Source organism: Hippoglossus hippoglossus, chromosome 13 (assembly GCF_009819705.1).
Source record: "Hippoglossus hippoglossus isolate fHipHip1 chromosome 13, fHipHip1.pri, whole genome shotgun sequence".
Taxonomy (NCBI): Eukaryota; Metazoa; Chordata; class Actinopteri; order Pleuronectiformes; family Pleuronectidae; genus Hippoglossus; species Hippoglossus hippoglossus.
This window is the reverse complement of record NC_047163.1, coordinates 1003623-1017504: the sequence shown is the minus strand read 5'-3', so window position 1 is coordinate 1017504 and position 13882 is coordinate 1003623. Positions and strand designations below refer to the sequence as shown.

The window sequence follows — 13882 nt, the reverse complement described above, 5'->3', positions numbered from 1 at the left end:
AAAATGTGTCTGCTTAGTCCCACATCAAAGGGCAGGTCAGGTTGTTCTGCAAAATGTCCTAAATTTTATCTTATGCAAACTGTCCATTTTATTATGTGATTGGCCAGGATTGCCACCAGTGGATGTGGAGTATTCATTATCACATATATTATATAATAGCAGATTTAATAGAAAAAGGTCTTCACTCCCACATACCTAGTTGGCCCTGTTACTCCACTGACAGTCATATTCGGACTGTACATATTCTCACACTGCACATTCTTGTTTTTACACTGTATATATAAGTTTTTATTCCATTCATATTTTCTATATTTCCTTACACTTAAGTATTGCATGTTTCTTATTATCTTGCTGCTGTGATATTGCAAATTTCCCCATAGTGGGACTAATAAAGGATTATTTAATCGTATCTTATTCCTGGTAACGTAATTGATGATGAAACAACAGGTTATTTTCTTCTCACATAAAGTTTTGATTCCTCCTGAGTTAATATTAAAGAGTCAGAGTTTAGTCTTTATAATATTCACGTCATGTAACAGACAGTTTGGGCATTTGCCATCAACCATCATGGCCGATTGGGGCTGTATTCGAAGGTCAGACTCATTCTGTCTCCTGATTGGTTAGACAACTCTCAGACCCCGCCTCCTCCTGCTCCATGTGGCCTGTCGCCCCGCTGATTGCTCCCTTTCCCCGCCACTCAGAGCGGCGCCAGCCAATCGGACGCTTTTGTCCTTTTGACTCGCGCCTCTCTCGCTCGCCGGCAGCCAGAGCTTCATCCAACATGTCGGCCACCTCCGTGTTCCCCATGTGTGTGCGGGCGAGCCGGGGCCTCCTGCGGCTCCGGAGCGGAGCGGCGGCCGCCTCCTCCCCGGCCGCGGCCCGCATCGCGCGGACCCTGTCCTCGGACAAGCCGCCGTCCGGACCGGGCGGTGCCGCGGGCGGCCTGGCCCAGGCGATCCTCCAGGAGCGGCTCCAGCAGCAGAGTCAGGTGGGGTTAGCCTGCGTGAGGGCGCTCGATTTGTTCTTTAACTGCAGGCAGCGAGGGTGACAGGGGAGGGCGGCCACTCCAGAATATGTAGTTAACTGGAACCCCCGCCCACACGAGCTGCCGGGGTGACTAATACCGCAGCCGCTCCTCTTGACATGTCCTACCTGTGTTTAACCTGAGAGCTAGCTAACATGTGAACATGCCACTGACACACAGACACGCGCCCGCTGTGCCCACCCGCTGCTGTGCGTTAGTTTTATTCACATCTGCTGTGAGAAACGGTAGATGCCTGCCCCGCCCCGCCGGCTCACCGCAGTCTGCAGAATGAATGAACCTGACATTAGCTAACAGGCTAGCTGGCTAGTGTTAGCATGGGGCTGTTAGCTTGTGTTTCTGCAGGAGACGAGTCAGCTGCTGTCTGTTCTTCTTCTGTCTGTTCTTCTTCCAGCTGACAGGGAACTGACATGTGTGTGTTTTCATTGTGTGATGACAGGAGACACACAGTTAGCGTTAGCTCGGTTAGCGTCAGCTCGGTTAGCATTAGCTCGGTCCTTCACAGAGCTCGTGCTGTGTGCCAGCTGCTCACATCTACTCAGTGTGCGCTCGGTTTAACTACAGGAGCTGTCAGAGAAAGAGCGGTGACCGCCAAGGGTAGTTTGGTTTGAAGGTCATTACACACCCGCCCCCCTTTCCTGTCTGTCCCCCCCATCACTTCAACCACACACACACACACACACACAGACACACACAGATGTGGCTGACACGCTGCTGCTACACTGAGCACCTGAGTGATACAGAGACCATCACTGACTTCCACATTAAAAGTAAGAACTAAAGCCTTTATTTTGAAGGTCTCAGTTTGTAAACTGCTGATTTCTCGATCAAATAAACTGTTTGTGGTGTAAAAATCATCAGATAAATAGAATCTCTATTATCAGCCAGGATATTTATAGACTCGCCCCAAACTACGAGATTGTTAAACAATGTTGTGTTCTCCCGTAGAAGCCACAGGTCTGTATGATATCAACTGTGTTTAAGAAAAAGTAGTTTTATTCTGGGTGTTAAGTAGAAGACTACACTACCCACAAATCCTCAGGTTGCGACAGCTGTGATTAGTGACACTATCTGTTACCATGGACATTTTGATCACAACCACAGAAGTCCTGTTGGCTCGATTGACTGGTTCATTACCACAGAGTGACCATGATTTCTTACTAGTGTGAAATTGTGTGTGTGTGTGTGTTGTGTGTGTTGAGTGTGTTGTTACTAAAGCAGTTAGAGCGCACCCTGGTGGGCGAGCGAAGTGATGACACCGTTTCTATATGACCTCGTTATGTTCTGTGGAAACCGGTTTTAGTTTCAGTGGATATCAGACAACGTGGACGCTGATGATACCATGTGTGACTGTGAAATGAGTAGATGAGATGAGTGGGTCCTTTGTTATCACAGCAGCAGGAGGTGAAAGTAGAAACGTCAGTAAATCCTCAAACTGAAACGTTTTGTTCTTTTCCAGGGTCTGCCTCCTCCTGAGGGAGCGGAGGCAGAGAAGGAGGGAGACAAGACGGAGGACAAGAAGCAGAATGAAAACACGGCCTACGCCAAGAAGATGGTCCTACGGTTGGCGGGACTCATGGGAATCGGCGGGGCGGTCGGCATCGTCTACATATTCGGTAAGTGTGTTAACGTCGGCCCATGACCACAGAGACAGCGCCAAATCAAGTCAAGGCTCTTTATATAGAAGGTTGAGACATTAAACATTATAGAGAAACCAACAGTTCCCACAATGAGCAGCTCTGGTGACTGGAGACAGAAACTCCTCATTAACTGGAAGAAAGAACCAGATTCAACATGGACGACTTCTGCCTCGACCTGTCAGTGAGCGGAGAAAAATGGAGGGGGGAGAGAGGGAGAGAGAGGGAGAGGGGGAGAGAGGGAGAGAGAGGGAGAGAGGGAGAGAGAGAGAGGGAGAGAGAGAGAGAGAGAGAAAAACACAAACACGCAACAGTTGTGTAACCATCATGTTTCAGCTCTGACAGACTAGTTGTAGGTGTTTTTATTTGATTACAAATTTAACATTTGGGGTATTTTCTTTACATAAATCTAATATTTTCTGACCCATTTTTGCATTTTTTATTTAATTTATTTTATCCGTCCCAGAGAACGACACAATCCACTGTCGTTTAAGCCCTGAAATTAATCTTTGAGTTTGAAACTGTTGTTTTCAACAGAACCAGATATTTGAAGACGACACATTGGACGACAGTTCAATTTTATTTGTATAGCGCAAAATCATAATATACGTTATCTCAAGTAGAAGGTCAAGACCTCAAACAGTTAATAGTTAAACAAACAAAAGAATTATGAAATGTATCATTAATTGAAATAACCTTTAGTCGCAGCTCTACTTGCTAATAAATGGGGTCAATAAATGTGATTATCTTTTGGTATCTGACTGAGCTATCTCCCCTCGCCGTCTCCCCACCCTCTCCATGACTGTGTGTGTGGGGGGGTGGGATGTGTTGTACACACTGGGTCTGATTGGTTTATCGCCCTCTGCTTCCTGTTTGGAGGGGCCGCCCACAGAGGGGCGGGCCTAGTCAGTCGGAGCTGAGCAGCCTGAGATGTATTTGATCAATTGAAGTTTGAAGCAGCCGGTTTGCAGTTTGCAGTTTGCAGTCAGAGACGGTAGAAAGATCCTGTTAGGAAAGAGTGAAGCTCGTGTGAATTTAGATTTGAACTTTCCTCGAGGCGGTGGAGCCACGACGGCATCAGATCATCACAGGAGCTCAGAGCTGGTCACCGTCACCACGACGCTGTGGAACCCAGCGAGCAAACGCATCTGTCGCGTTCCTGTCGTCACGGTTTCTTTTATTTTTGATCCTGAAGACGCGTATTGATTTTCCTGCGTTCGTCGTCGTTTACTCGCTTTTTCTTCGAGTGATTTCTGAATACATCGGATTAAAGCTGTCAGTTCTGACACACTGGACACTGTTGGTTATTTATCCCGTCCTGTTTTGTGTCTACGCCGTCTGCAGCGGAGTGTACGATGGCGTGAAACACATTGGAGATTACCTTTTTTGTTCTATTTTTACTTTTCCTGGCTTTTTTCCCCTCTTTCTCGGTCTTGGAATATTTCTGGAATACTAACTGGGAATCCGCTTGATAATTTGGGATGTAATCTCGCCTCCTGTCATGTGGAAGTAATCTGTGGAGTTCCTGTGGAGATTCTGGATTATAAGATGCTGTAGGAGAACATACATGTTCACATGTTGTCTGGTTTTACAGCAAATAGGTTTGTGAAGTACTCTTTCTTTCTTTTCAGTCGTCACACGATTTGAGTGACGCATAGGAAAGTTGATAATTACAGGTGTCAATGTGTTGAGGCTGAGACGTGATTCTCTTCTGTCTAATCTCTTTCCACTGAAGCGTTCATGAAGGATCTCGGTACTGTGATGAAGCTTTAGGAAAGCAGTGAAACGTGCACATACAAGAGAAGCTGGAAACAGGTTCTGGTGTTTTTCATGTGTCATTTTGAAGGAAAAAACTGTTTTGACTCTTTTGTCTTAATTTAGGTCTGAATCTGATCTTTCTTTTCATTGGCTATTTTTCTGTTAATGGATCGATGTCCTTAAAGTCCGAGATCAAGTCACGTGTAAATATCCAATGTTCCAAAACCCCCAGATCTTTCTCATTTGACAGGTGTTCCTATTATTTTGTCCATCCCATTCAAATCGGTGTCAATCAGGCTAAACACAGAGTTTATAGAAATGTACAGAAGGTGATTCTGAAAGTGAAGCATAGAACAGTAGAATAATAAAGTTTAAAAAGAGACGGTAATAAAACTGACATTTGATCTCTTATATATCGCCCAGTGTCAATATTGTATAATATGACATCATATGATCTATGAGAGGGTGAAGTAACAGTTGAGTCTGTTCCAATGTCGACACGCTGAGGGTCGGTAACTTTAGATTTAATTCATGCATTAATTCATTTATTCATTTTCTTTTTTAAATCTCAATACTTTTTACGACTTAACCTTGTACCATATAAGCAATTAAACAGTTTAACTGTGGACATGAGCTGCTTACTTTAAAAATAATTGATAAACTTAAGCCAACATCATGTCACCTGATTGTAAAGATGAGTCGACACCATGTTGAACGTTCTAACCTTCATGACGAAGAATTTATGTCACGACTTGTTAGTTTCAGCCTGATTTTCCCATTAAACTGATAATTGTGTTGACAGCAGCTTTCGGTCCATGAAACAAATTAAATCTCAATATTGTCGTTAGATGTTTAAATCAGAAAGTTTTTTTCTCCACAGACGTGATTAACTGTTTCCTTTTTGTTTTTATTCAGGCTCCAACTCGGTGGACGAACAAGGACACATGGTAAGTTGTATTTACTGTCTCACACACACACACACACACACACACACACACACACACACACACACACTCCAGGTGTGACCCTGTGCTCTCAGGTGGTTGTGAGCTTGTGTCTGTTCAGGCTCAAATGGGACGTTCACACATGGATGTGGACCAGAGCCGACGTCGGCACACTTTTACGCTGCCGTTAATTTCAATCAGCTCTTTTTTTTACGTTGCCTTCCCTTTGATGTTCGGTGGTGCAGCGTTCCCGTCACATGTAGGAGTTCCTCTTCCTGTTGTACAGGAGCCTAAAGGACACACTTCACAGCTCTGTGTGACATGTGCCCGTCTGACAGAGGTGTAAACCTGGACAGACGGGGCGGTCCTCTGCAGACTGTCATGCAGATGACTGAGGTGTGGGTGTGGGAGAGGAAGGGAGCACACTTCTCTCACCTTCAGCACCCCCCCCCCCCTGCCCATTGTCACGCTGTGACAGGAAGGGTGAGGTGGCCGGGCGGCACACTCGACAGGTACCTGTCAGGTCCTCTTTGTCTGAGCTGTGAGTTTGGGAAAGCGGGACATCAAAGAGGATGTTCTAATGACCATCACTTCCAGTCCTCAAGTACCACTAAATAACACTGATCCCACAGCTCTAAACTGGTCTGTGCAGGACGGAGGCGTTCACAACAACAGCATCTTAATGTCCTTTATTCTGGTTTCCTGTGGGGTTTTAATGCTGTTGTGTTAATGTTATTTAACAAATGTATTCATTTGTTAACTCTTTGCCCATTTGAGAGTTTAATATTCGTACATTCACGTTGGAATCAGACCCATGTGGTGTGATGGGATCTATAAGATAAGTTAATGCTTCATTAGTCCCACAACAGGGAAATCTGCTCTGCTTTGAAATATTCTACATTCAGACCTGAACTTGGCGATGACCATTTGTGTTGGGATCTCTCAGGACGGAGGTCAATACCAGTCCTGGTCTCCTCTGTCCTGGTCTCCTCTGTGCTGGTCTCCTCTGTCCTGGTCTCCTCTGTCCTGGTCTCCTCTGCGCTGGTCTCCTCTGTCCTGGTCTCCTCTGCGCTCAGCTCTGACTGTGGGAGGTGTTGCTGTGGGAAGCCACTTCAAAGGGGCACACTTCTGTCACGTTAGGATCCTTTTGTCGTTACCAAAGAGCCAAACGACCGCGGACGACTTCCTGAAGTGCCCTTGTCCGTGTGTCTTTGAAGCCGTCACTGTGGGAAAGTGGAGTCAGGGGGGACAAATTATTTTTATTGTCTTTACTCGTCATCCTGCAGCAGAAAAGCCAAAGAATAATCTGTGACTGGATCAATAACTTTACTGTTACTTTCTTCTGTTGAACAGGAAAGATTCACCAACAGGAGGGTTTTTCTCTACAGTTTCTTATCCAGTGTAAACCACTGTTCTTTAACTCTCAAGGAAAAAGGTCAACACCCTAAGATTGTGATATTTGATGAGCAGCATCCTCTGACTCACGTGGTCATACTTAGGTAGTGCTTTTAACACCAACCAGGAAAAGTCACTTGAGTCAAGTCCAAAGTCGCCATTTTTAACGATAAAGTTTCAGGAATGAAAAGTCACCCAACTGTAAAACGGCCTCACTGCTCTGCCTGGTTGGTTTTTGAACAGATTATTTCATTTTAGTTTTCACCACTTTCCCCGTGTCTGCTGTCAAATCAAAGCAGTTTTTGATGAGGTGAAGATGTGGGAATGATGGCGTCTTCAGGTCACTTCCTCACGGCTTCAAAGGGCACACTTATCTCACCTGCACATCCTGTCTGCTTCCCGCTGGACGACACACTTCCTCATGTCGGTGAGACGTCGTTGTGTGCCACTTGTCAGAGCCTTCAGAGGGGCACACTTATCTCACCTCCTCGTCTCCAGGGGACATTTGCTGAGCAGGACAGTGGACATGTGGTGTGTGTTTTTGCTGTCTGGGAAACATAAGCTGCTTTCAAACCTGCACTGGACATTCACCTGACATGTTGTGGAGGGGCTGTACTTGAGAACACAAATGTCAGGGTCACTTGCTTTGGACCCTCTGCTGAGTTTTTACTAGCGAGTCTATGTGAGAATACAGCATTTCTATATCAATCAATCAATCAATCAAATTTTATTTGTATAGCCCATATTCACAAATCACAATTTGTCTCATAGGGCTTTAACATGGTGTGACATCCTCTGTTCTTAACCCTCAACAAGAGTCAGGAAAAACTACTAAAAACCCTTTTAACAGGTAAAGAAGGTAGAAACCTCAGAGCCACATGTGAGGATCCGTCTCCCAGGACGGACAGAAGTGCAATGGATGTCACGTGTAAAGGAGAACATCAGAGAGATAAAGGTTTTAACAGCTTTGATAAGAATAAACATTTTGAAGTATAACTGAAGGTCAGTGAATTGGTGGATTAATGTCATTAATGGTCAAGTGTCTGAGGAGAAATACTATGTATCGAGCAGTCCTGCTGCAATCATAGTCCATGGTCAGCAGCCAGCAAGATCATGATCCACCATCAAGATCGGATGCCACTATAGTCCACAGTTATTGTCCACTGCCGCCATTAGGATCCATCATCAGCTGCCACCTCGGTCCTAGAAATTTGTTTTAAGTGAGAATTAAAGGACAAATCAGGATCGAAGATCACTCCCAAGTTCCTGATGTTTCACTGGAAGCAAAGACGATGTCGTCTAGCGCATCTTCATCAGTAGATAATGTATCTCTAAGGTGTTTAGGGCCAAGTATTAGAACCTCTGTCTTATCTGAGTTTAATAAGAGAAAATTGCAGGTCATCCAGGTTTTTATGTCCTTAAGACATGCTTGGAGTTTAGTTATTTGATTACTTTGTTCAGGTTTTATTGACAAGTATAACTGGGTGTCATCCGCAGAGCAGTGGAAATTTACCGAGTGTGTCCTGATAATGTTTCCAAGTGGAAGCATATATGAGAATAAAATTGGGCCGAGCACAGAGCCTTGTGGAACACCGTGGTTAACTTTGGTGCGCACAGATCGTTTCTATAACGTGGCGGACGTGAAACTGGAAGAGCAGAATATCTGAGGATGAAGAAGAGGAGCCGTACACGTAGAAGACGAAGACGTCAACTTGGAAACACGAGGAGATTCCAGAGCTTTTGGTGCTGAGGGCCGACGCCGGTGTGGATGAGCTGTAAACAACAACACTGATCTTTCCACAGCAGAGTTTATACGTCATGTCCGGCCTCCTGGAGTTCGTGTTTGTCATGTGGAGCAGCAGCAGGAGTTTGTCCGGGTCGGACTCGTTCACATCAGGAACATGTTCGTGCTTCAGTTCACGTCTGAAGCATCTTGTGCTTGTTGTGTGGGAACCTCCTCCTGTCCTGCTCCCAGGCTGCGGCGCTGCGGTCACACTGAGGTGTCGATGAGGTTTTAATGGCTGTTTTCACACCTCGATCCACATTGAGCAGCACAGCCAGCAGCAGCTGAGCCCTTCCCCCGACTTCAGGCCTCGTGTCGGCGTCTGGTCTTCTCAGACGCCCTCTTTGCTCCTGGTTCCTCTGTCAACCTTTTAAGTTTTGATTACATGAAGCGTGATTCTGCTGAAACGTCACCAGCTCATATTTGATTGTCTGTCCTGATGGTGAACATCACACATGATTAGTTCAAGGACCATGAAAGAGTCCAATGAGACTCTTTCAGTTTCTGGTTGTGTTTTCTGAAGCATTTCATGGTCCAGGTTTAACGCATGTGGTGGGAACCTAAACCTGTTTATTCAGGAAAGTCCCCATTACGCAATTCATTCAACGTTAAGGTGACGACATGTTTTAAGGTTAAGTCTAGATAAAATGTAGGTTAAGGGTTACAAGTATTAGTTATGGTAAAGGCATTGAGACGTGTGTGTGTGTGTGTGTGTGTGTGTGTGTGTGTGTGTGTGTGTGTGTGTGTGTGTGTGAGTGTGAGTGAGAAGGAGACTTTTAGATTTTAGACATTGAGCTAATTGGGTCAGAGGTCACAGTCCTTCCTCTGTGGACCCCTGAGGTTTATGTTGGGCTGTTCAGAGCAGACAGGATGTTAGACCCAGTTTGACCAGCAGGTGGAGTCCTTCACCACAGCTCCTGATCCTCCTGACTGCTCCTCCTCTCCTCCTCCGTCTTCCCCTCTTCCTCCTACTTTCTCTTTCACCTTCATGTTTTAATTTTTTCTTCCTCCTCAGTTTGTCGAATCTTATTTTCTTCCATTATCTCCGGCTTCTTTCAAATTCCACTCTCCTCCCCAACATTATTCTATTATTAATTTCTTCATTCTTTACTGTTTTGTCTCCTTTTCCTCGTCTCCATCTTTCTATTCAACGTCTTTCAACATTTTCCTTTTGTTTCATTTACACACGTTCCATCTCCTGCTATTTCACATCAGGTTCATACTTCAGATGTTGGCTGATTACTAAAGGCCAATCAATATCCACGACAGTTCCCTCAACAGCTTCATGTTTTTACCAGGAATCAAACATGTGACGTCTGTTTCCCACAAATGTCTAAAGATTTCTATCAGTTTGCTGACGTCAGTTTAAGAGACGACCGTTTATAACTGTATAGAGATTTTAATCAATCCTCTCTCTCCCTTGTCTCTGACAGATTCCAGATGAGTTCGACAGAGGTGAGTGAACCCACTTTAGTGTGTGTGCGTCTGCGTGTGTGTGCGTCTGCGTGTGTGTGCGTGTGTGTGTGCGTGTGCAGAACCTGCCTCATATATTTATTACTCTGTTCTTTCACACCTTTTTAAAAACCCGGCAGTCACGCTCAGACCTGAATGAAGTTGAATCTGAAGTATTTTCTCCAAACCTGGTTGAGCAGGTTTTCATCTTGTGTGAAATCTTTATTGGCAACTTTGTGTGAGAGTTTTAAATATTTCACTAATACCTGGTTCGTGGCTGTGCATGGTACAGCCGATTGTGTATTGATAGGCCCGCCCCTACTATCGATGGTTTTTATTATCAGACGTTGTTTGTACAGCGTACTGGAGACCAGTGGTAGTGACGCTGTGGTGAACTGTGAACCAATGCAAACAGCTGAGGACTCGCTGTGTTGAAGCGGGAGAAACAGACGTCTCTGTATTTTTGAAAAGTGACAGAGCTTCGTTACTGACATGACAACTTTACAGTGTGATATATTGTTGGGGGGGGGGGTGTTCCCCCTGCTTTAGTCCACATGAGTCCTCCACCACCTTCTACTGAACATGTGTGTTTATTGACACCCTGGCAGTGGTGTGTGTGTTGGGGGGGTGAATGAATGATGGGACAGGGGCGTATGGGAACAGTTGGCAGTGCCACACAGGCTTTAGTGAAGTGATCCATCACTCAAACAAACACACTCTGCATTTACATCCTGGTGAATTATCCAGAGGAAGACATTTGCTCTTCAGACCCATTCAGACCCACATTTGCTCTTCGACGGTCGTGAATGTAACGACACAGAAAACTTATATATATATTGTCCTGGATGTTTTCAGTCCCACATTTTAAAGACCATGGACGACGTTCATGCAAATATGTAACAGAATTATAATATGTAACACGACGGAACGCTGGATATTACCCATGATCCCCGGCTTCCTGAACCAGTAGAGCAGGAGTGTGTAGATTTAAGAGCAGCTCAGTAAACAATGAGCTCCTCAATGAGCTGTTGGGGCCAGTACAGATATCAATTGTGATATTTGTACTGATTGGTGAATAAAAATATAAAATTGTCAATGAATTCTGGGATGTCGTAATCAAACTCTTATGAAAAAGAAAAGTGAGGTTTGATATTTTACAGTTTAAACTTTATTATAACTAACTAAATAAAAAGAAAATACAAATTTACCCAAATATATAGAACTTGAATGAAGAAAATAAAAGTAATTCTTACATAAATGCACATCTTTTTTAAATAGTTTATTCTGTAAAATAAGTTTTCATATCAGCAAATGTAATAAATTGGTGGATCTAGTTAAGTTAATATAGTTGCATAATGTAGTTTCAACATTATAATGTGTTCAGACATGGATCGGCTGCGATTAGCCTCTAAACAAGTTCTGATCTGCCAATAATCAATTCATCAATAACCCTCAGCCCCAGAGTCCAGTGCTCACGTGTCCCTCCTCCAGAGTCCGTCCCTCCGTCCCTCCGTCCCTCTGTCGCTCCGTCCATCATAAAGTATCCCCCAGGGTCCAGTCTGTCCTCATCTGACCACAATCCTCAGTCTCCTTAGTCCTTTCTCTGTCCCTATCTTTATTACTGTCTCTTCCTGTCTCTTCTTGTCCCCTCTGTCTCTATCTGTCCATCATCTCCTGCTGTCTGACTCAAACATGTCCTCTGCTCATTAAGCACATGTGTTGTTTGTGGACTGAGGTTAAAATAAAACTGAGTCTAACGGTGAGTGAAGTCTGGTCAGGACATACAGATCGGTGGTCAGATGTGTAGATGGAGGGGGGTCCACCGATGGGTTGATGGAGTGATTGATGAACAGAAGGAGGGAAGTGTGTTCAGGCAGGATTGGGCCTGAGGGACACACAACTATTGATGAAGGGATCATTAGTATCAGCCCCCGATCAGACTTCGTTTAAGTGGCGAGTTCTGTCCCGACACATCGACCTGACGTTCACAGCTGTGCTTCACACCCGCGGTGTGAGGACTGCTTCTCAGCCCTCGTCCACACGCACACGTTTTAATATATATGTTTTATTCTTTTGATTTGACACTGGACAGTAGGAAGGAAATAGGAAGAGAGACACGCAGCAAAGAGTCAGAAATTCCCTGTGTGTGTGTGTGTGTGTGTGTGTGTGTGTGTGTGTGTGTGTGTGTGTGTGTGTGTGTGTGTGTGTGTGTGTGTGTGTGTGTGTGTGTGTGTGTGTGTGTGTGTGTGTGTGCGCAACGTGGCCAATCGTGATCTCCTTTAGTCGCCATTTTTATTCATGTTTCCCACCCAAGTTGCAGAAAGAACGGGCTGTGAGGTCATTGGACGCAGCAGATCATCACATTGATTTTACTGAAAGGTGATCAATGATATCATGAATGATGACACAACATTTAGATCTAAATGCTCCCTCGCATATTTCCCATCAGCCCCTTCAGAGTAATGAGGGCCAATCATGACCTCAGGGACCGAGGCCAAATCATCCCTGATGAGCTTAGGGACCAGGGTAAAAGTTCATGATCCCTCAGGGAGGAGAGATGCATCTTCATCCTCCTCTTTCTTCCTAGTATCCTCTCCTCCATCCTCTCCTCCATCATCTCCTCCTCCCCCCCCCCCCCCCCCCCCCCCCCCCCCCCCCCCCCCCCCCCCCCCCCCCCCCCCCCCCCCCCCCCCCCCCCCCCCCCCCCCCCCCCCCCCCCCCCACCCCCCCCCCCCCCCCCCCCCCCCCCCCCCCCCCCCCCCCCCCCCCCCCCCCCCCCCCCCTCCTCTGGGAGCAGCAGAAGGTGAGTGGAGGGACGGATGAATAGGTCTTGTGGGACGTATTTGGCTAGAGACTCTGTTTGTGTGCAACGCGGCGGCTTTCATGTGCGTGATGCAGAGGAGCGTCGGATACCATGGCAACCAGGAGATTTGACACCTTATGCGCACACACACACACACACACACACACACACACACACACACACACACACCACAATGTATTCTCCTTGGATTTCATGACTAGCTTTTTCAAAAATGTCAAACAGTTTAACTCATAAACAAATACATGCTTGTAAAGTCACTGATCCTCTTTATATACACTCACTGATCCTCTTTATATACAGTCACTGATCCTCTTTATATACAGTCACTGATCATCTTTATACACTCACTGATCCTCTTTATATACAGTCGCTGATCCTCTTTATATACAGTCACTGATCCTCTTTATATACAGTCACTGATCCTCTTTATATACAGTCGCTGATCCTCTTTATATACAGTCGCTGATCCTCTTTATATACAGTCACTGATCCTCTTTATATACAGTCACTGATGGTCTTTATATACAGTACTGATCCTCTTTATATACAGTCGCTGATCCTCTTTATATACAGTCACTGATGGTCTTTATATACAGTACTGATCTCTTTATATACAGTCACTGATCTCTTTATACAGTCACTGATCATTTTATATACAGTCACTGATGGTCTTTATATACAGTACTGATCCTCTTTATATACAGTCACTGATCATCTTATATACAGTACTGATCCTCTATATACAGTCGCTGATCATCTTTATATACAGTCACTGATCATCTTTATATACAGTCACTGATCCTCTTTATATACAGTCGCTGATCGTCTTTATATACAGTCACTGATCTCTTATATACAGTCACTGATCCTCTTTATATACAGTCACTGATTCTTTATATACAGTCACTGATCTTTATATACAGTCGCTGATCCTTTATATACAGTCGCTGATGGTCTTTATATACAGTCGCTGATCTTTATATACAGTCACTGATCATCTTTATATACAGTCACTGATCATCTTTATATACAGTCACTGATGGTCTT

At 45.0% G+C, this 13882-nt stretch overlaps 1 protein-coding gene across 2 annotated transcripts in view; it reads left to right on the top strand.

The window, feature by feature from the left end:
- The first annotated feature begins 704 nt into the window (after window positions 1-704).
- Window positions 705-13882, top strand: part of timm50 (translocase of inner mitochondrial membrane 50 homolog (S. cerevisiae)) — a 37486-nt gene continuing 24308 nt past the window's right edge. For both annotated transcript variants that reach the window (XR_004615783.1, XM_034603630.1), the window contains exons 1-4: window positions 705-988; window positions 2502-2658; window positions 5353-5384; window positions 9993-10014. Coding sequence is in view for 1 of the 2 variants with exons in the window: in XM_034603630.1 (XP_034459521.1) it covers window positions 782-988; window positions 2502-2658; window positions 5353-5384; window positions 9993-10014 (418 nt within the window). In the remaining variant the exon portion in view is untranslated. The remainder of the gene's footprint in view (window positions 989-2501; window positions 2659-5352; window positions 5385-9992; window positions 10015-13882) is intronic.